Source organism: Papio anubis, chromosome 11 (genome assembly GCF_008728515.1).
Source record: "Papio anubis isolate 15944 chromosome 11, Panubis1.0, whole genome shotgun sequence".
Lineage (NCBI taxonomy): Eukaryota > Metazoa > Chordata > Mammalia > Primates > Cercopithecidae > Papio > Papio anubis.
In genome coordinates, this window is record NC_044986.1 from 6225892 (window position 1) to 6246330 (window position 20439).

At 44.4% G+C, this 20439-nt stretch overlaps 1 protein-coding gene across 4 annotated transcripts in view; it reads right to left on the bottom strand.

Moving 5' to 3' along the window:
- The window catches only part of DOCK1 (dedicator of cytokinesis 1), a 542700-nt gene that overhangs the window by 330908 nt on the left and 191353 nt on the right, over positions 1-20439 (bottom strand). For all 4 annotated transcript variants that reach the window (XM_017944437.3, XM_017944438.2, XM_017944436.3 and 1 more), the window contains exons 24-25: positions 13219-13289; positions 8321-8427 (exon numbers count right to left, since the gene is read on the bottom strand). In XM_017944437.3, the coding sequence (XP_017799926.1) occupies positions 8321-8427; positions 13219-13289 (178 nt within the window). The remainder of the gene's footprint in view (positions 1-8320; positions 8428-13218; positions 13290-20439) is intronic.

The following is a 20439-nucleotide window of genomic DNA, read 5'->3' on the forward strand; positions in this document are numbered from 1 at the left end:
AAGGGTGTTGGAAATTGGAAGGAGGCGGCACAGTAGCACGTGGACTGTTGAACAATAGAAAAAAGAAATTTGTCAAAGATATGTTTTCTGGACATTGGCACAAGGCTTTGTAAAAAAGCGAGCCAGCCTTTAAAGGAAGGCAGTGAGGGAGCAGATATTTTATATCTTTTACTTTGGAAAACTAAAGATTAAACTTCCATTACTCTGCTAGTAACAAGCTGTCAGAAGAAATGAAAGAAGAGCCAATGGAGAAAAATCACAAATGAGTCCCATTTATTAGTAGATGAAAAAATCAGCAAGATGCAAGAAAAATGCCAGAGAACACCATGTGGGAAGAACTGGTCAGGCAGGAAGTCTATTCTCTAGGTGGATGGGAGTACATCAAGGATGTGGCTTGTGTTAAGTTCAGAAAGAATTTACAGGGCTGTCAGTCTGCAGGCAGGATCTCACCACGTGGAAGATGAGAAAACCAAGAGAGAATATACAGCGCTGTGGAATGGTGGGTATTTTTTAAACCAGGAGAATAACGGTAGCAAAAAATATAGGTCTTGGCCCATGTGGTCCTGTACAAACTCCCCTCCTGGTTGCTCTGACAATAAAATACATATGTTAAAACCCTATATTGTGCTGTAGTTCCTCTTAGGGAAAGGACTGTGCACCCAGAGAGGAGTTTACGCCCAAGAAAAGATGGAGGTCCTGAAGCAGAACCTAGGAGACTGCAGGCTGACCTGGGGTTCTTCCCACTGTCCCAGGCTAGTTACTGTAGACAACATATTATGCAGTTACAGAAACCAGCTCCCAGGATCTAGAAGAAATCATGGAGTAAGGAGACTCAGGGACTTGCTTTTCTGGTGCCCAGTGTGCACATGACTAAATACAGGACAACTGACACAGTCTCTTCTCAGATTGTTCTTGTTGCTTTCAACATCCAGCAACAGGAACACAAGCCCACCCAGAAGTGACAGCAGAACTCAACAGACAATGATAAAGTTTACACCAACTCCACCATAAAGAACTGTTGGCACCACCAATTTGATCACAGATAAAAGTCCCCACACAGAAAGAAGAGAAAAACTATTAAAACTCCATTAACATATGAGCACAACACCGTATACTTTATACATTTAATTTATTTGTATGTTTATTTATTCACTTGTTTGTATTTTGTCTTGTTCCATATGGCATTTGAAGTAAATTCAGTTTTCAGAATGCATTACTCATATGGTGGGTGTGAAACAGTTTAAGAAAAGAGTGGGCTGATGGATTTGTAAGAAGCCACCTCCTCGATCAGCACCACGGCGGTGGACAGCTCCCTGCCAGGCTTCTTGCTGAACTCTGGTGTCCTTATCTGAGCATTGAGATAATCACTCTTTTTCAATTCTACATTTTTAAGTAGATGACTCTGAAGACTCTCGAAGGAAGCAAACTAGCTAACCAATGGTCCCGAGCACACGGCAGACATTCAATGAATTATGATGAAATTGAAATGGATACAATTAAAAAACCTGAAATTGAGTTCACCCTCCTACATTCAATAAGTCATTTCTAAAATCCTGCAGTGTTTTAACAAATGGTCTTTTCAAAAACATATATAATGAAAGATAATGATATACAGAATGAGGGATGAAAAAGGTGCAGTACTACAGATGAAAAGTTTTATCGAGGCATGAAAAAAACAGAAGAGAAAATGATGTTTACATTCCACCATTATTTAAAAGAATCAGTCTTCAGGATTCACAGCTGGTACTGTTCATTAGAAGTCATCAGCACAACTATCTAATTAAAGTACTGCAGAATGCTATATGAGTGGTACATTAAGTGACTGTGGCAAAATTGACCCCAACCCCAATTGTTCCTTCTGCACAACATCTACCAAGTTAACAAAACTACTGCAGAGTAGCTCTGGGTTTAAGATCCCTTCCGATATAGCAAAATATACTTCTATTTTCCACAACAGCAAAGCTCAAGATATTTTATTTTGTTTTTTTAATCACAAATGCTTTTATCAAAAAACATTAAGAAGGTATATTATGGGTTTGTTTTAAACATGCAGCTTTTCTATAATTTAAGGCATAATAAGTTGACTAATGGGGTAATTTTTTGAGATACAAATTTCTATCATGGATCAAATCGCAATGATACTGGTGTAGAAATCTGACTTCAATATTTCCTAATAGCTAGTCCCAATAGGTGTCTGGGACTTTGCCCTCAGACTTCAAAGGGCTGCTGTAACTAATGTTTCCACCATTAAAAAGGAGAATTTTACTTTGCTTGATAACTACAAGAATCATTCACCTTGAAAATAATAAGGAAAATCATTTAAACTCACCAGGCCTACACTTTCAAGAAGCTCTGTATTGCTCAAAAATGGAAGCAAATGAAGTTTGAAAAGACTCATGAACACTGTCTACAAGGAGCCTGTTTGCTATAGTGAAAGGAGGAGCCCCAGGAGGGCCAAGGTATGAGCGAATGGCCTCTTTCCCATTCCTACTCACTGCCCGAGTCCACCCACCAGGAAAACAACCAGCAGGCAAACAGAAAACTACACAGGGTACCAAAGAATCGCAGACTTACAGAAAAGCAGCCTATCTAGAGCATTCAACTATCTGCAAGACTAAAAAGGGGTAGTCTTACCACTAAACTTTACTCTCAAAATCTCACACTCCCATCCAAAACAAACTGAGTGAGGACAAAATGATAACGACACAGTAAGCTCCAGAGAAAACCTGTCCATTGCTTTGGCCACTATAGAAACGGGAATACGGAAAAATTACATCTTGAAAGGCAAAGAAGTGACCCAGTGTTCATTGAAATAAGCTTCCCAAAGCTGTCAGGTTCAGAAGGGGGCCAGTGTCAGATTCAGAAAGGGGCCAGGGGGTGAGAGAACATGTTCCAGGAGGACTCTCACCTCCAGTCAAAGGCTTCTTACAAGTATGGCCAATGCACTTTACTAACTTAAAAGGTAATGTTAGCTCAGGTTGCTTCATTTTATTCCAATTTCTGTAACATTAATGCTATACATTTTTGTGAGCATAAATCCTAAACAGTGTTCCAGTGTTTAATTACATGAAAACGTTTCATTTCTATACGATTTAAGCTTTAATTCTCACAGTTTTTGTCAGCTATATGAGCACCAATATAATCACATGGAAACAAAGCTACAAATGCACAAATGATGAAGCTTTGACCTTTCCTTCTCTTTGTATCTATCTTGCTTTGAAAATCTGCTCACTCCATACCACAGATTATATGCAAGAGTCATCTTTTGGTGAAGCACACAATCTATTAACCAGTTTTCAAGTAGTCAAGTCACATGGCGAGACAAAGCTTAAAGCCATCACAGCCCATTGACTCTCACGCACACTGCCCATTCACTGACTCTCATGCACAGCATGCTAACGTGTTACAGGCCCTCCACCTCGGCAGAGGGGCAGGGGTGGGAACATCCAAGGTGGATGCCTCACCAGCATGGGGACCAGCTCCTCTGCACAGCCTCTTCTTAGGAACACTGTTGTGCCCTCTGTATTACCACCATACATTTAAAACGACACAAAAGGAATGCTGTGATGGCAGAGATTTGCCTCAGAATATCTGGGGGATGGGCATATAGATAAAAAAGATGGATCGGCTGGGCGTGGTGACTGAAGCCTGTAATCCCAGCACTTTGGGAGGCCGAGGAGGGTGGATCACAAGGTCAAGAGATCAAGACCATCCTGGCCAACATGGTGAAATCCCGTCTCTACTAAAAATACAAAAATTAACTGGAAGTAGTGGTACGTGCCTGTAGTCCCAGCTACTAAGGAGGCTGAGGCAGGAGAATCACTTGAACCCGGGAACTAAAGGTTGCAGTGAGCCGAGTTCGCGTCACTGCACTCCAGCCTGGCAACAGAGCGAGACTCCATCTTAAAAAAAAAAAAAAAAAAAAAAAAAAAGATGGATCATGAGTTGATAATTTGTAGAGCTGAGTGATGAGTATACTGCCTTATGCTCTTCTTTCTTCTTTATATTTGAAATTTTCCATAGTTTTAGCAAAAAGGTATCTTGAATGCATAGATCTGAACTCTACCCTCCTCCTATTTCCAGAAAACAGAGGATTAGATCAAATGAAAATAAAAGAGCATCTCGATTTTATAAAACGCTCAGAGAAGACTCTTCACACCTCAAGTCTCTCACTTTTCTCCCTCTCCCTTTTCTCCTGATGTTACTCCTCCCCTAAGACCTCTCCTTTCTCCCCTATGATCAATTCATTCAAAGCCAAGACAAGGAAAGACTGCCAATTTCCCCATATGAACCCAAACCTTCACCTCCCTTCAATCAAGTCAACTACACATGTGTAAAGCCAGTCCTGCTGCTTTCTCTGTACTGCCTCCTGGTTAGGAATACCCCTAAGCATTTCATTCATTCAATAAATATCCACTGCAGGCGTGCTGAGGCCAGGCACGCACTAGGTACCAGCAGAAGAGCAAAATCTAGATGAACAAGGCCCAGCTTGGAAAGCTCTCATCCTATGGAAAGCCCACAAACAAGCAAGTAAGAAATACAATGATTCTACATGGGGAGTGTGCCATGAGGAGCCATGAGGTAGCATGTAGGGGGGTATTTTAAGCAGGGTCCTCTTGGAAGAAATACTCAGTGATGGTTAATTTTAAATGCCAAATGACTGCACCATGGATGCCCAGAGGGCTGGCTGAACATTATTTCTGAGTGTGTCTGTAAGGATGTTTCCAGCAGAGATTAGCATTGGGATTGGCAGACTGAGTTAAGCACATCCACCCTGCAGAGTGTGGGTGACCATCAGCTAATCCTTGAGGGCCTGGATAGAACAGAAGGGCAGAGGAAAGTTGAACTTTCTTCTGTGAGCAAATGGCTGCAGTGACACAGCCCTGGTGTCCTCATTCAGGCCAGTCCCACACGGGCTGGATCACACACAGCTATCTTGCTTTGACAAGCCCAAAGATGTGTCTCCTGTGAAGCCCAACAAACTCAGCTGGATGCATCTACAGTTTCCATGTTCTCCAAGAGAGAGAAATAGGGAAAACAAGGCCAGAAACAACCAAGGCACTGTAAGGCCTGGCCTGCTGGGACCTAGACCTGGCAATGAAAGGCTTTTCTGCAGAGGAACAACACCAGCTTCAGAATTCACTGCCAGCCTCTTGCAAACAGATCCACTTGTCATTATATTAGAGGGAGATAAAAAGAAAGGTTTTAGTGCAAAGCAACCAGTGGGCCTCTTTTAGTGAGTAAGGCAACACACAAGCTGAGAAGCAAAGACTTGGGAATCCCACTTCACCCAGGGAGCCCCCACGAAGGAACCCGGAGGACACACACAGTGACGCATTCTGACCACATCCCCCAGAGGATCTTTACTAAGGGCAAGTGCATTCAGTGGCATATGCAGCTAAATCCAGTTATACTAAGTTCTAGAAATCTGAACACAAGGAGAGTTCATTTGACTGATTCCACTGGGATCAGGAAACAGGACAAAAACAACCACATTTGTACAAATTAACAAGAAACAGAAAAAAAAAAAAAAAGCATGAAAATCAGATCCAACATGTCTCATCAGAAAACGGCTTGGCTTTAAATTCTTATACCAAGAGTGGCACAGAATATTTTGCAAAAGTTATGACATTTTTTGTAAGAATGGACCAACTGGAAGATTTCTGGTGATAAATCTTTCTTGACCAGGAGATTAAGATGTCCGTTGGCTGCTTTGAACAAGCAGAGAGCTTGCGGATGAGAAAAACTGAGGTTGTTTTAAGAAAAACACTTAAAACTCAAAGGCAGTAAACAGGACCATTTTCACATTGGCCAAAGCATTCTGAAATGCTTCTAGGCAACCACGAAGCATTTAGAAGTACATTTGAGCTGCCAATTATGGCTTAGACAACTACTACTGATGGGGCAATTCTGGAGCTGCTTGTAAGACATGAAGCTTCAGGCTAATTTTGGTTCATTTAGCCCACAATAATTTGGGATTCATATATTTCATACAATCTCATTTACTACGCTGGATACAACTTGCTTATACTAAGATCAAAATCCTAACTCCATACTTAAAAAGATGATAGTAAGTTAATTACTTCAAAATATTATATTACCTGGTAATTCCATATTAAACAAAGCTAAGTATTTATTCATATCCTGCATACTTTCAAAAGAGGACCTCAGGCTGTCTAAGATAAAAGGCTTAGAGAACAAGAATGAAACAGAAATGGAGCATAGGAAAGAGGGGGAGAAACAATTACAAACACCTAAGCTAACAAAATCATTGAATATAAACAGTAAGTTTCCTTCAAGCTTTCTACGAGCTAAAACAAATGAGCAAGCTTTAATAGAGAAAAAATATCTGGGGTCAGGCTCGGTGGCTCACACCTGTAATCCCAGCACTTTGGGAAGCTGAGGTGGGTGGATCACTTGAGGTCGGGAGCTTGAGACCAGCCTGACCAATATGGTGAAACCTCATCACTACTAAAACTACAGAAATTAGCTAGGCATGGTGGCGGATGCCTATAATCCCAGCTACTCAGGAGGCTGAGGCAGCAGAATCATTTGAATCCGGGAGGCGGAGCTTGCAGTGAGCCAAGATCATGCCATTGCACTCTAGCCTGGGCATCAGTGCGAGACTACATCTTAAACGGAAAAAAAAAAAAAAAATCTAATTGAATCTTTTATGGTTTACATTCTTATTCAAAGAAACTAAGTAACATACAGAACAAAGTTTTGCAACAGAAATTTTTAAATATCTGTAAATATATCCTGAAGAAGATCTTTGTTAAATCAACACTCAAGAAAAATCAAGCACAATTCATCAACAATTTACTGACAATTGCTCTCCATGGACAGTTGACACTTATTGACAGCTGTTAATTTGATGAAGATACTGATGATGGTAGTGCTGGTGACAGAGTATGTCTCTTTCTGTGTCTTGGCATTGAATGGTTAGGAGATAGGGCACCAGTAACTCACCTAATAAGAACCAGATATAAAATTTTCAGGGGATTTTACTTGCTGTGTTATCAAGCTTATTCACTGTAGGAGGAAATCCTGAAGCAGGGTCCCTGGCCATCACCTCTATCATCAGCCTTTCCTTAAGTCCCCTAGAGTCCCCAAGTTTTGGAAGACACCTGGTGAGTGGGCAATTCAGTCTCCAGTGAGAAACTGAAACATGGCCAGTCAGGAATAATGGCTGAATGGAGAGTCATGTGCTTTGAGTCCCAGACAATGGTGAGAACTGACTTTCTTTTATGACAGCAAGAAAGGGCTTCTGACTCAGAGAGAGGTCTACATGGAGGGGCTGCAGAAAGCCCCCCACTTCTTGGTTTGATGTGTTTTTTTCTAGAGAAGAACACTCCCACCTAAATGAAGTCAACATTTTCTTTCAATATTGGCCTTAGCAATAAGTGTACACTCTGGTGCATTTTGTAAGGTTCAGCCAAGAAAGAAGATTAAAATTCACATCCCAGAAGGCACAAAGGACCAAGCCATGCACAGAGTGCGTTCCAAACCCAGCCAGTAACTTAACAGGGACATCTCGAGTCTGGGATCCGTGAAAGCACAGGGGAACTGAAAACAACACCAAGAATGAGGACAATAGAAAATGAATGGAGCAGCCAAACGCCGGTGAAAAAAGGAATCAAATAAATCCAGGCGTCTCAGTCAGAATGTCACTCAACAGACTTCACGTCTGCCTCCAATAAATGAGGAAGTTTGTGGAATTATGCAGAGGTTTTAAGCTTTCAATAAAACTGCTTGACAAGGGTAAAATATTAATTCCATCTGCCAAATAGAAAGAAAATGATTAACAAAAAGGGCAAGGAGATAACATGGGGAAATATAAGGTGTTCTGCAGGATAAATGAGTTGAAGAATCATTAAAATTCTTATTACTTTGAGTAGGATTTGAAGAAATGCTGTCAAAGAATGCAAAGTTCAGAATAAGATAAAACCAGTACTTTCAGATTTAAAGAAAACTTGAATGCTTTTCCTTGCAATCATCACAATGGAGCGAAGTGATTGCCTCCCCGGGACAGACAATCACATATCTTAAAGGCTACAATGTATGCTGATTACCCTAGGACTTTGGTGTATACCTAAATTACAAACTAGGAGCTTTTGCCTTCATTTCTCAATGATCTATCACCTGCACTACATGTCAATTACCCTTCTCTTGTAAGGGCTAAATCTTCCTGTCTTGTAATACAGCAGTTTTAATTGGTTGCAACCTCCACTCCTTTTGTCAAGAGGAGGCAATTCAGAGGGTCAATGTCTTCAGAAAATAAATAACAGGACAAGTGAATAATTCTTGAGGTTCCACTCACCATGCTGTGTGAAGAGGTCACTGTGGACGATTTCGATCAGGCAGTAGAGTTTCTGGATGGTCAGCAAGCCCATGGGAACATTGAGGATGAATTCAGTAAACATTTTGCTGTGACGAAAAACACAAGGGAAATAATTTTGAGACACACAGCAAAAGGATCCAATGCCGTTACAATACTGAGATATAAGGTCATCATACGGTCATTAATGTCACCAGTATGTTCAACACGGCCCCTCATGCACTATGGGGTCAATAACTCATTCCAGGAAATGATGTTTTGAAAGTGTTCGTTTTCACTTCACAACCACTAACATGCCTATAATCCAAATAACAATAACAAGTGTTGGTAAAGACATAAGGAAATGAGAACAGTCACACCAAGCTGGTGGGAAGGTAACACAGTGCAGCCACTTTGGAAAACAGTGTGGCATTTCCTCCAAATGTTAAACATAGTCACCACATGGCTCAGCAATTCCACTTCCAAGCATATACCACCCACCCCAAAAAAATGAAAACATAGATCCACATAACAATTTGTCCATGAATCCAAGTGGCATTGTTCATTACACTCAAAAAGTAAAAACAATCCAGAAGTCCATCAGCTGATGAATGGATGAACAAAATGCAGTATATCCACACAATTCATCTCCAAAAAGAAGGAAGCACTGATGCAAAAACATGGAGAAATCTTGAAAACGTTATGCTAAGTACAAGAAGCCAGTACAGAGGCCACAAGCTGTATGATTCCAGCTCTATAAAAAGGCCAGAAAAGACAAATGCGTAGATACAGAAAATAGATTAGGGGTTACCTGGGACTGCCTAGGAAGGAAAAACGAGCAGAAATGGACACCGGGATCTTGCCAGGGTTATAAAAATGTTCTAAAATTGGACCCTGGTGATTGTTGCACATCTTCGTAAATACACTAAAAACCACTGAACTGAACCGTCTACAATAGGTAACTTTATAGTTTGTAAATAATATCTCAATTTTTAAAAAAATATACTTTCACATTTGGACACAGGAAGGGGAACATCACACACCGGGGCCTATTGTGGGGAGGGGGGAGGAGGGAGGGATAGCATTAGGAGATATAGCTAATGTAAATGACGAGTTAATGGGTGCAGCACACCAACATGGCACATGTATACATATGTAACAAACTTGCACGTTGTGCACATGTACCCTAGAACTTAAAGTATAATAAATATATATATATACACACACACACACACACCCTTTTACGAAAGGCTAACAGACCTATGAAGAAATTGTAGAAGAGCTCTTGTTAGTAACTATATAAACACAAATTAAAGTGGGCAGATATAGTTTCCCAGTCATAATGGCACGGTTCTATACAATGAGAATTCCCAGTACCAGCAATGTTTGGGAAAACCGACACCAACATATGCTGGTAGAATGTTGGTTTCACCTTCGGGCGGAGGGGGGGCAACTAGATAAAATCTACTGAAAATTCTGTAAGAAAATGCAATACGAAGTAATGCCGTTTCTCTTTTTATCCTAGTGATATAAAATAGGAGCAGAAACTACAATTAAGCTACAGGAAACTCTATCCCGGCATTTTATAATATATATATTTTTTAAAAACTTCAATACAACTCAACAGCCATCAGGTAGCACAGTAGCTAGAGGCCTGTTCTTTGTAATCAAAAAGCCCGCGTTGGCCTTGAACCACTGCCATTTACCAGCTGAATTATCACGGACAAGTTATTGAGGATAAAATTAGGCTAACAATAGAACCTATGTCATACCATTGTTGTAAAGATTAATGGACTAATACAAGTGCTTTGTGCAAAGCCTATTTTACATGGTGAAAGCACATAATAGATGCCACATCTATTATTGCTGCTTAAAGATGGGCCAGCATGGGACAGAATCAGCATGAAAGTTATTAACAATGATGATACAGAAGATGCCCTCATGGCATGGGAGAGGAAGATATCTTAAGTGCAGGAGCTGATCACAAAGAATGGTGACTTTTTTTTTTTTTTTTTTGAGACAGTCATGCCCTGTCACCCAGGCTGGAGTGCAATGGTGCGATCCTGGCTCACTGTAACTTCTGCCTCCCGGGTTCAAGCAATTCTCCTGCCTCAGCCTCCTGAGTAGCTGGGATTATAGGCACGTGCCATCATGCCCAGCTAATTTTTTGTATCTTAATAAAGACAAGAGTTTCATCATGCTGGCCAGCTTGGTCTTGAATTCCTGACCTCATTCGTGATCTGCCCGCCTCGGCCTCCCAGAGTGCTGGGATTACAGGTATGAGTCACCACGCCAAACCAAGAATGGTGACGTTTTTAGGTGTGTGTATATGTGTGTATGAAAGGGATCCAGCACTTTCTGATTCTTTTGGGTAGTGAACTTAAGTTTGAGTTATCCTCTTCTCTCATCTCTTCTGTTTATTAAAACATGAGCCAATTTTCTAAATAGAAACAGGTATGTATGTGATTTTCAAAGTCATTTTTAAAAATTGAGGATGAGTTCGTGTCCTTTGTAGGGACATGGATGCAGCTGGAAACCATCATTCTCAGCAAACTATCGCAAGAACAGAAAACCAAACACCGCATGTTCTCACTCATAGGTGGGAACTGAACAATGAGATCACTTGGACACAGGAAGGGAAACATCACACACTGGGTCCTATTGTGGGGGGGGAGGTAGGGGGAGAGAGAGCATTAGGAGATATACCTAATGTAAATGACGAGTTAATGGGTGCAGCACACCAACGTGGCACATGTATACCTATGTAATAAACTTGCACATTGTGCATATGTACCCTAGAACTTAAAGTATAATAAAAAAAAAAAAAATCAGTGTAACAGGCATTGAGGAGGAACACAGGGATGCACAAATCACAGACAGGCCAGCAGCCGCCTGCACCGGCCCTGGCCAAGCAGGTCCTCCTAGGATCTCTAAGCACATGGCTCAACCACAAACTGTGAGCTTCGATGATACCCCTTGAGGGGCTAATTTGTGTGTACAATGAGGACAGGCCTGGCTCTCCGTCGGTGAGGGGCTAATTTGTGTGTACAATGAGGACAGGCCCGGCTCTCCGTCGGTGAGGGGCTAATTTGTGTGTACAATGAGGACAGGCCCGGCTCTCCGTCGGTGAGGGGCTAATTTGTGTGTACAATGAGGACAGGTGACTCATGCGTCCGGTGAGGGGCTAATTTATTGTGTACAATGAGGACAGGCCCGGCTCTCCGTCGGTGAGGGGAGAAGCTGTTGTGTGTGCAATGAGGGACAGGCGGCTCTCTCCGTGGTGAGAGCTGTTGTGTACAATGAGGGCAGGCCCGGCTCCGTGGTGAGGGCCCAATTTGTGTGGCCTGTGAGACAGGCCCGGCTCTCGTGGTGAGGGCATTTGTGTGTACGGCGGGACAGGCCCGGCTCTCCGTGGTGAGGGCTAGTGGCCGCAGCCCGAGACAGGCCCGGCTCGGCACAGGCGGCAGCAGCAGCAGGCCGCCGATGGCTGGAACAAATCACTGTGCAGTTTCTAATTCAAAAGGTCTGGGGAGGAAGCCAAAGTTTGGCTTTCTCTAACAAGTTGCCAAGCGCTACTGGAGCTGCCATTTCGGGGCCCACTCTTGGAGAAGCATGTGCCAAGGAGAAGACTCTACAGCGTGCCAGGTGGGCAGTCACTGCCCGTGAGCCCGTGTGTTTCTCCTTTTCTCATGTAGGGCCTGCTAAGCTAATGGCCAGCACTGTTAGTGCCCCGGGAGCAGAAAATAAATGTCTCCCTGCAGGACACTAAATCCTAGGGAACATCACATTCCCAATGATTCGTGGGGGACAGCGCCTTCCAGAGAGCCTCTCGCCCTTCAATTCCAGGGCACGAGTGACCTATGGTAGACATAAAGAATAAGAAGGATGATCATTGTTTATTCAGTTTCACTGCTCAGTGGACAGATGGCCCTTTACTAATATTTAGGAGGGCTTCGCTGGCCGGTAAAAAATGGCGTCTTCACCCACAGGTAGTTTATTGTGTCAAATCAAAACCAAAACAAAAAGTAGTTGAGGACTGCGCTATTAAATGTCTGCGGTTTAAAAGACTGTGCATCCCTGGGGTGGGAGCAGTGGCGCACATCTGTAATCCCAGTGCTTTGAAGGCAGAGGCAGGAGGGGCGCTTGAGGCCAGGAGTTTGAAGCTGCAGTGAGCTATGATCACGCCACTGCACTACAGCCTGGGCAACAGAGTGAGACCCCTATCTCTTAAAAAATAAATTATAAAGGCTATGTATCCCATTTGCTCACAATGGCACTTTTCAGAATGCAGTGATACCAACAGATGAGGAAACAAACAGCGCACCTGGCCACTGAGAGGCGGCAAGTTAGGGAGAGAAAAGGAAGGATTTGGTGTCCAATCTCACTCCTTGGTCTGCAAGCCCAGTGACCAGCTTTCTCCAAGTTTGTTTGTGGGGTTTTCTAAAAATTATTTTCTTAGCAACTTCTGAGTCTTCTGCTTGAGGCTCAGGGCCCCTCCCAAAGAGGAGTTGCCTCTATTATAGAAGCAGGAGCTGGCACAGGAATATTAAAGCTCTTATGTCAGGATTTTTAGGTGCTGAAAACAAGAGCAAAACCAACAACCACATCTTGAAATTCAAACCTCAAAGTATGCAAAATGCCAAATGGGCATTGTATGCCAATTAGACTGTAAACAATCTTCTTTAAAAATATTCTGAGAGTTGACTGGTGATGCCTTTTCCATATCATGTCATAATTATCAAAGAGTCACAGACACCACTAGCAACACATGTTCCAGGATGATCCAGGGCACTGACATATGGAGACATGAGGCAGAACCCTGAGCATCCCATAAACTAAGTGCACTGAGAAGGAGGTCACACACGGCACGTGACAAGCATTCGCCTAGGCTGCACACTTACCTGAGCTCTTTGGGATCAAACACCAATTTCACATCGTTGACGATCGTTGGTAAGTATTTCAGTGCTGCCCCCTGCAAACCAAGAAACAAGAAGGCTGAGCAGCATGCAGGTTAGGGAGTGCTCATACTAATTTGTAATCCTTATAAGAAGAACCGCAGAAATACTGAGAAGAGAAAGATCACTTCCAGATGAGGGGCTGATGGCTAACACGATGAAAAGAGAGCAAAGAAAAAATTCATCAGGAGCAGTGGTTCACACCTGCAATCCCAGCACTTTGGGAGGTTGAGGCGGGCAGATCGCTTCAGCTCAGGAGTTTGAGACCAGCCTGGGCAACATGGCGAAATTCCACCTTTACAACAAAATTACCCTGGCGTTTGTGGCTTGTGCCTGTAGTCCCAGCTATTCAGGAGGCTGAGGCAAGAGGATCACTTAAGCCCAGGAAGTAGGGGTTGCAGTGAGCCACGATCACAGCATGGCAATCCAGCCCCGGCAACAGAGCAAGATCCTGTCTCAAAAAAGAAAACGAACCTCTAATCTACAAAGAATGCTCAAAGAATGCTAAATTCTTACAGGTTGTCTTGACACATAATAAAATTATTAACAGAAGCCAACACTTACCACCTGCGGCCTAAGTGCCTATACAATGTGCTTTTCTGTGCATGTGATTTTCTCCTTTAACCCCTGCAGAGCTCTGTGAGGTTAAAGCAAAATGAAGACCTGTCCCCTTCAGAATAATCCTCTTCCATTAAATTCACTTCAACTCTTCTACATTCAATGATTAAAGTCAACTGTCTTTGTTCCAATCCAAAAATATTTTCCTGTATATCTGCATATACTTTAATTATGAATCATTTTGTTCTTCAGTAATGTATCTTCTAGAAAACAAACACCCTCAAAAAACAGAGTAATGATATTCATGATAGATCCTGTCATGCTACACACTGTGCTAGGACCCGTGTATATTTGATCTTTAATTCTTACAGACCTCCTGTATTAGTCCATTTTCATCCTACTATGAAGAAATACTTGAGACTGGGTAATTTATAAAGGAAAGCGGTTTAATGGACTCACAGTTCCACATGGCTGGGAAGGCCTCTTAATCATGGTGGAAGGTGAAGGAGGAGCAAAAGCACAACTTACATGGCAGCAGACAACAGAGTGTGTGCAGGTGAATTGTGCCTTATAAAACCATCAGATCTCAGGAGGCGTATTCACCATCATCAGAATAGCACAGGGAAAACCTGTGCTCATGATTCAATTACCTCCTACAAGGCCCCTCCCACAACACAGGGGGATTATGGGAGCTACAGTTCAAGATGAGATTTGGGTGGGGACACAGCCAAATCACATCACCTCCTATTATAAGGTAGCTGAGTAGGAAGGAGAAAAAACCGACAATGGAGACATTCATTACTTTGTCCCTGTTCATAAAGCTAGTACTGAACTAAGCTAGAATTAAATTCAGTTGGGGGAAAGTCAGAGACTGAGTCCCTCTGCTCTCTTCTGTTGGGAAAAGTTGCTAGATTTTAAGTGATCTGACTCTGGCTCTGCCACCTTCTACCTGTGTCTTTAAGTAAGAGGGGAAAATAACATTCACGCCAGATACTTCAAGGGGTTGCATTAAAGCTCAAAATCAAATTGGAAAATGAATAGGGTAACACTTTGAACACTGGAAAATACTACACGATTACAGAAACAATTTTTACAATTGTTCTCCAAAAGCAAGTAGGCAGAAACTCATTTGAAAAGTATTCCCCTGAACATATACAGACGTTGATGGATTTGTAACAAAGGTACACAGTACCACGGGCAAATAAATAAACTTCATGCCCTACTCTCTCACACTGCACAAAACTCAACTTTAAATAGATCAAAGATCTTAAATGTAGAACTTCAAAAACTATAAAACTTTCGGAAGAAAATACATGTGAGTTTGGGCTAAGCAAAGATTTCTTAGATATGATACAAATAGCACAATGTGTAAAAGAAAAAACTGATAAATTGGACTTCATCAAAATAAAGAATTTCTGCTCTTTGAAAGGTACTACTGAGATAACAAAAGAACTACACAGGGAGAAAATGACTGGAGATCATAAATCTGCTAAAGATTAGTACCAAGAATACACAAAGAACCCTTAAAACTCAATCATGAGAAAACAATCTTCCCCTCCCCGCAAAATGGGCAAAAGAGATGAAGAGACAATTCTCCAAAGAAGATAGATGGCAAATAAGTACTTGAAAAGACGCTCAGCACCATTACTCATCAGGGAACTGCAAATTAAAATGACGATAAGATACAAGTAACATCTCTAAGAATCATGAAAACAAAACAAAATTCCTACTCTTCGTGTAACGTGCTCTTTGTATAACACTGCTAGTCTGAATGCAAAAATAGTTCAGCAACTTTAGAACAGTTCAGTAGTCTCTCACAGGTAAACATTCATAATCCGTAGCACCCAGCCACTTTACTCCTAGCTACCTCCTCAAATGAAGTGAAAATCTACATTCACAAAAACTGAAGGCATCCTCATAAGGTTAACAAGAACTCTGGACAGCCATACAGTGATAATTAAGCCCGGAACAGGTTGCCCTTCGGCCCACTTCCTCGTAATCCCAAGTCACGCAGCACTACATACTGGTCATCTGCATCCTCAACGTTCCTGCAAATAGGATTTCCGATATTAGGATCATAAGTCTTTTGTTGAAGAATTGCTTAAGGTGTTTCTCAGATCCTGAATCCCAGGGAAACGGCTGGTGCCAACTGGTTTGAAAACCCTCCACAGAGGAAAGGAATCAGCACTGCAATGCAGTTTCTTCATCTCCCTGTCCCTTCACCCCACGCTCTTCAACCCACTTAGGCCTGCTCCAAAAACACTTAACAATACCTAGCCCCAAACTCCTCCAGCAGACAATCTGAGGTTTCCTCCTCCTGTTTTGGTGGTTCTATGACTAAAACTCTTACTCTGCTGCAACCCAGAGCCGCAGCACATTGACTTGGCATGCACATGGGACAGTGAACCTGTTACAGTTACAAAACCCTTAGGTGGATGTCTCTAGCAGCTTTATCTGTAATCCCCAAACACTAGAAACAACCCGAATGTCCCCTCAAGAGGAATCCATACAACGGAACTCGACACAGTAACACAGAAGCACCAACCACTGTTACCTACAACACAGATGCACCTGAACAACACAGTGATAAATAAAACAAGACATACGCAAGAGGCTGCAGCCCGTATGACTCAATTTTCATAACATTCTGGAAAAGGCACAGCTATAGGAACGGAGAGCATGTCAGTGGCTGGTGGGGAAGGGGACAGGGGAATGCAGGGGGCTCAGGGGCCCTCCCATGGGATGACTGCATTATGCCTTTGTCAAAGCTGGCACAGCTGTCCAGTAAAAAAGAGTAAATTTTATTGTATGTAAATTATACCTTTTTTTTTTTTTTTTGAGACAGAGTTTCACTCTTTCGCCTGGGCTGGAGTGCAGTGGCACAATCTTGGCTCACTGAAACCTCCACTCACCAGGTTCATGTCATTCTTCTGCCTCAGCCTCCCGAGTAGCTGGGACTACAGGTGCCCACCACCACACCTGGCTCATTTTTGTATTTTTAGTAGAGATGGGGTTTCACCATGATGGCCAGGCTGGTCTCAAACTCCTGACCTCAAGTAATCCACCCACCTCGGCCTCCCAAGGTGCTGAGATTACAAGTGTGAGCCACCGTGCCCAGCCTATACTTTAATTTTGTAAGTGACTAAGAATATATTCCCTGGGCATATTTCCATAGTTACCTGGGATGGGAAATGCCTGAAAGAATGGCGGGCTGGTGTCTCAACTCTGGGGCGCAGGTCAAGTCATTTCAGGTGAGTTCAAGTTGCCTCATCTCTAATGTGAGTATTCTGCACCTGCCAGACAAGTTTCCAGGTGCCGGGCTCTGTGGACACATTAATCCCCATGGCAACCTGATGAAGGAGGCCTATTACTATCCCCTTTCACGGAGGAGATGGTGGAGATACGCAAAACTGAAGTCTTTGGCCCAGACTGGCACTGCTGGGATTTGGGGTTGGTCTGTGCAGCCCCAAAGCTAATTTTGCAAAACCACCACGCTTCACCTTCACCAAAAATATAGTAGAGGATAAAGCAACTTTTGCCCCATACATCTCCACTCCAGAACGATCCATGCGATCCATGCTGTTGTTCACCTCAGCGTTCACCCTGTCCTTCAATGCCAACCAGATCCCAACCATCTGCTTTGGGATGCAACTTGTCAAAAGAGCATTAAATAGTAATAATTTCATTCTGATTTCAAAAGTTCTGCTTCCACTACCTCAGTGTTGCTTGGGGAAAAAAACAGAAAACATTTATTGTGACATTTAATAGCCAGCGTTCGCACAGGCTGATTGCTCAGTCTCCCGGTCTCTCTTGTCACTTGCGAACACCCAGAGGGTGAGGCACGAATTGGCTTCATGCATTTTATACTGTGCCCAGCAAAGCATCAACTGCCTGTAGCAAGTTTATAAATACCGTTTCACCAGGGTGAACTGGCCACAAACAAGACAGGCCTTTATGGTCCACCTGCCGCTGGCTCCCCTCGGACCACCGCATGCTGCATGAATCAGGACCGGCAGAGCACCAGGCAGGGCGAGGGCTCCCAAAGGCTTCCCTGCCGGGGTCTTCCCGAGCTCCTAGAATCAAAAATGTCACAATGACACCCCCAGAGAAGGGGTCGTGCCCCCTGAGGTGGGGACATGGAATGCCAGTGATCCCAAAATGTTGGTTTAACTCAGAATTCTGCTTAACTGACCAAGATGATTTTGTGTCTCTCGGTAAACGAGGTTTAGCAAGAACTGGGAGGAACCCACATCTGCTATCAGTCCTAGGTGATGGAACAAAAGTCAGGACAGAGAGAACGGAATACAGAAGAAACATGGGGAGAAGCGCGTCTTATACTGTGGGTCCACCTGTTCTCCTGAAGGGCTGGGTTTCCTCTCCTTCTCCACTCTCCCTCCATGGCTGACTCAGTCTTTCTTTGCTCTCCTCAAGCCTGGCCCCCACCCCTCCTGTCTCATGTCACCACCTCCTACAGAGAAAAACAAAAGCCACCACAAGAAAGGAACTCGCTAAGCTTCCAACCACCCAAACCAAACACTAGACTCCAGCTCCCAGCCTCTGCCCCTGCCTTGGGTTTTCGGGGCACCCGCCTGCTCTGTGGGGCTTCAACCTCTTTCCCTGCTGTCTGCTCAGGGCCCTCCTGCCCTTTGTCCTCTCTCTCTCTCTCCTCAGAGCCTTCAGTTCTCACCCCTCTGGCTCCTGCTTTCTATAATGAAGCCCACGCCAGCCTCTCACCCAGAAAAGCAGCCCCAGGCCCTGCGATCTTCCACTCCATCAGACAATTCCCCACACTGTGGGCCGGGCCCCGCATCCACTTCCCGCACGACCCCTCCTCACTCCCACTGCAGCCTGACTCTGGCCCGCACCACAGTTCTGTTCCTGCCAACGCCACAACGACTTCAGGCTGTTCTCAAGTGGCCTTTCTGATGACACTTTGGCCACCTCACCTGCGGGGCACTCGTGGCCCTCGCTCCCAGGGTGGCCGCCCTCCTCTCCACCCTCCTTCCAGCTCCCTGTGTGGGGCCCCGCTCCCCCAGCCCCTTGCCTGTGGGTTCCTCGGGGTCCCTCTACATATCCCCCAAGGGACCTCACCTCCTGCCATGCCAATGACTCCCAATTCTGATCCATCTCCAGGGCTCTCCTTCCTCCTGAGCCCAACACCCACAGCCTACACCCACCGGGCTCCACCCTTGCTGACCCTAGACATTGCAAACTCCCCCTGCCTTGGTGGAAGCCACAGCTGCTTCGCCTTCCCTAGGGATTCCAGTGCCAGGCACTGCACCACCTAGCCCCAGCTGCATGCCACAGGCCTGGGCATCATACCAGGCATTCTCTCTTCCTCACAGCCCCCTTCTAGACAGCGACAGAGGCCTTGGTTCAGGCTGTTAACTACCCCCGGGACAAACAGCACCTGGGCTGCACCACTACTGCCTCCCATTGGCTTTGCTGCCACAGTGTCCCACCCACCCTCCCTGCCTCCACGCTGACTCCTCAAGGACACTCCTCACTGGCCGCCAGAGCAGCCTTCTGAAAATGCAAATGGAATTTAGATACTGTGGCAACGTCCCCTGCTCGTAGGACATAAAGAACCTCCTCTGCACCCATGGAGGGCTGTGGGCTCTGGCCCCATGGCCCCAGACTCATCCTTGGTACCTGCAGGACTGTTTCCCACCAAGCCGAGCTTCTTCCAGTTTCCCAGATGGGCCAGGCCCCTCTGCCAGCTCAGAGGCTCGAGCATATGCTGTTCCCTCTTCTGGAGTCACTGCTCTGCCGCCCCACCCAAGTCCACCCCAAACACACAGTTAGGCTCTGGTACCCCTCAGTCCTTAGCTTAGACATCATTTCGTCCAGGACACACAGGTGCCAGGTTAGGAATCCAACATTGTTTGGACATGTGTCCTCTCCATCTCTCATGCTGAAGCGTAATGCCAGTGATGGAGGTGGGGACAGTGGGAGGTGTCTGGGTCACGGGGGAGGGTTTCTGATGAATGGCTTGGTACCCTCCCCGCAGTACCTGATGAATAGCTCGGTACCTTCCCCACAGTAACCAGTGAGTTCCCGCTCTATTAGTTCACACGAGAACTGGCGGTTTAAGACAGTGGCGCCTCCCCGCTCTCTCTCTTGTTCCCTCTCTTGCCATGTGACACGCCTGCTCCCCCTTCACCTTCGTCATGAGCAGAAGCTTCCAGAAGCCCTCACCAGAAGCAGATGACTGCACCATGCTTCTTGTGCACCCTGCAGAACCAGGGGCCAAAATAAACCTCTTTTCTCTGTAAGTTACCCAGGCTTGGGTATTCTTTATAGCAACGCAAAATAGATGAATACAGCATCTAGAGACGTTCTTATTTGGACTGCAATGGAAGGTCAATTTGTCCGTATTCCCCATAGACAATGAGCTCCTCACAGGTAAGGACAGGGCCTATTTCAGTCTGCCTTGTCTCCTTCTGTCCTCGCAGAGCACACTGGGCAGTCGACTCCCAGACTGACTGCAAACTTCATATATAGTCGTGATCTCTTTATTTTCAAGAATTATTCCTCTCTGCGTTCAGCCACAGAAATCACCTCCTTAACTAAGGGAAAAAATTGTCTTCCCCATCCAGTTGGATTAGT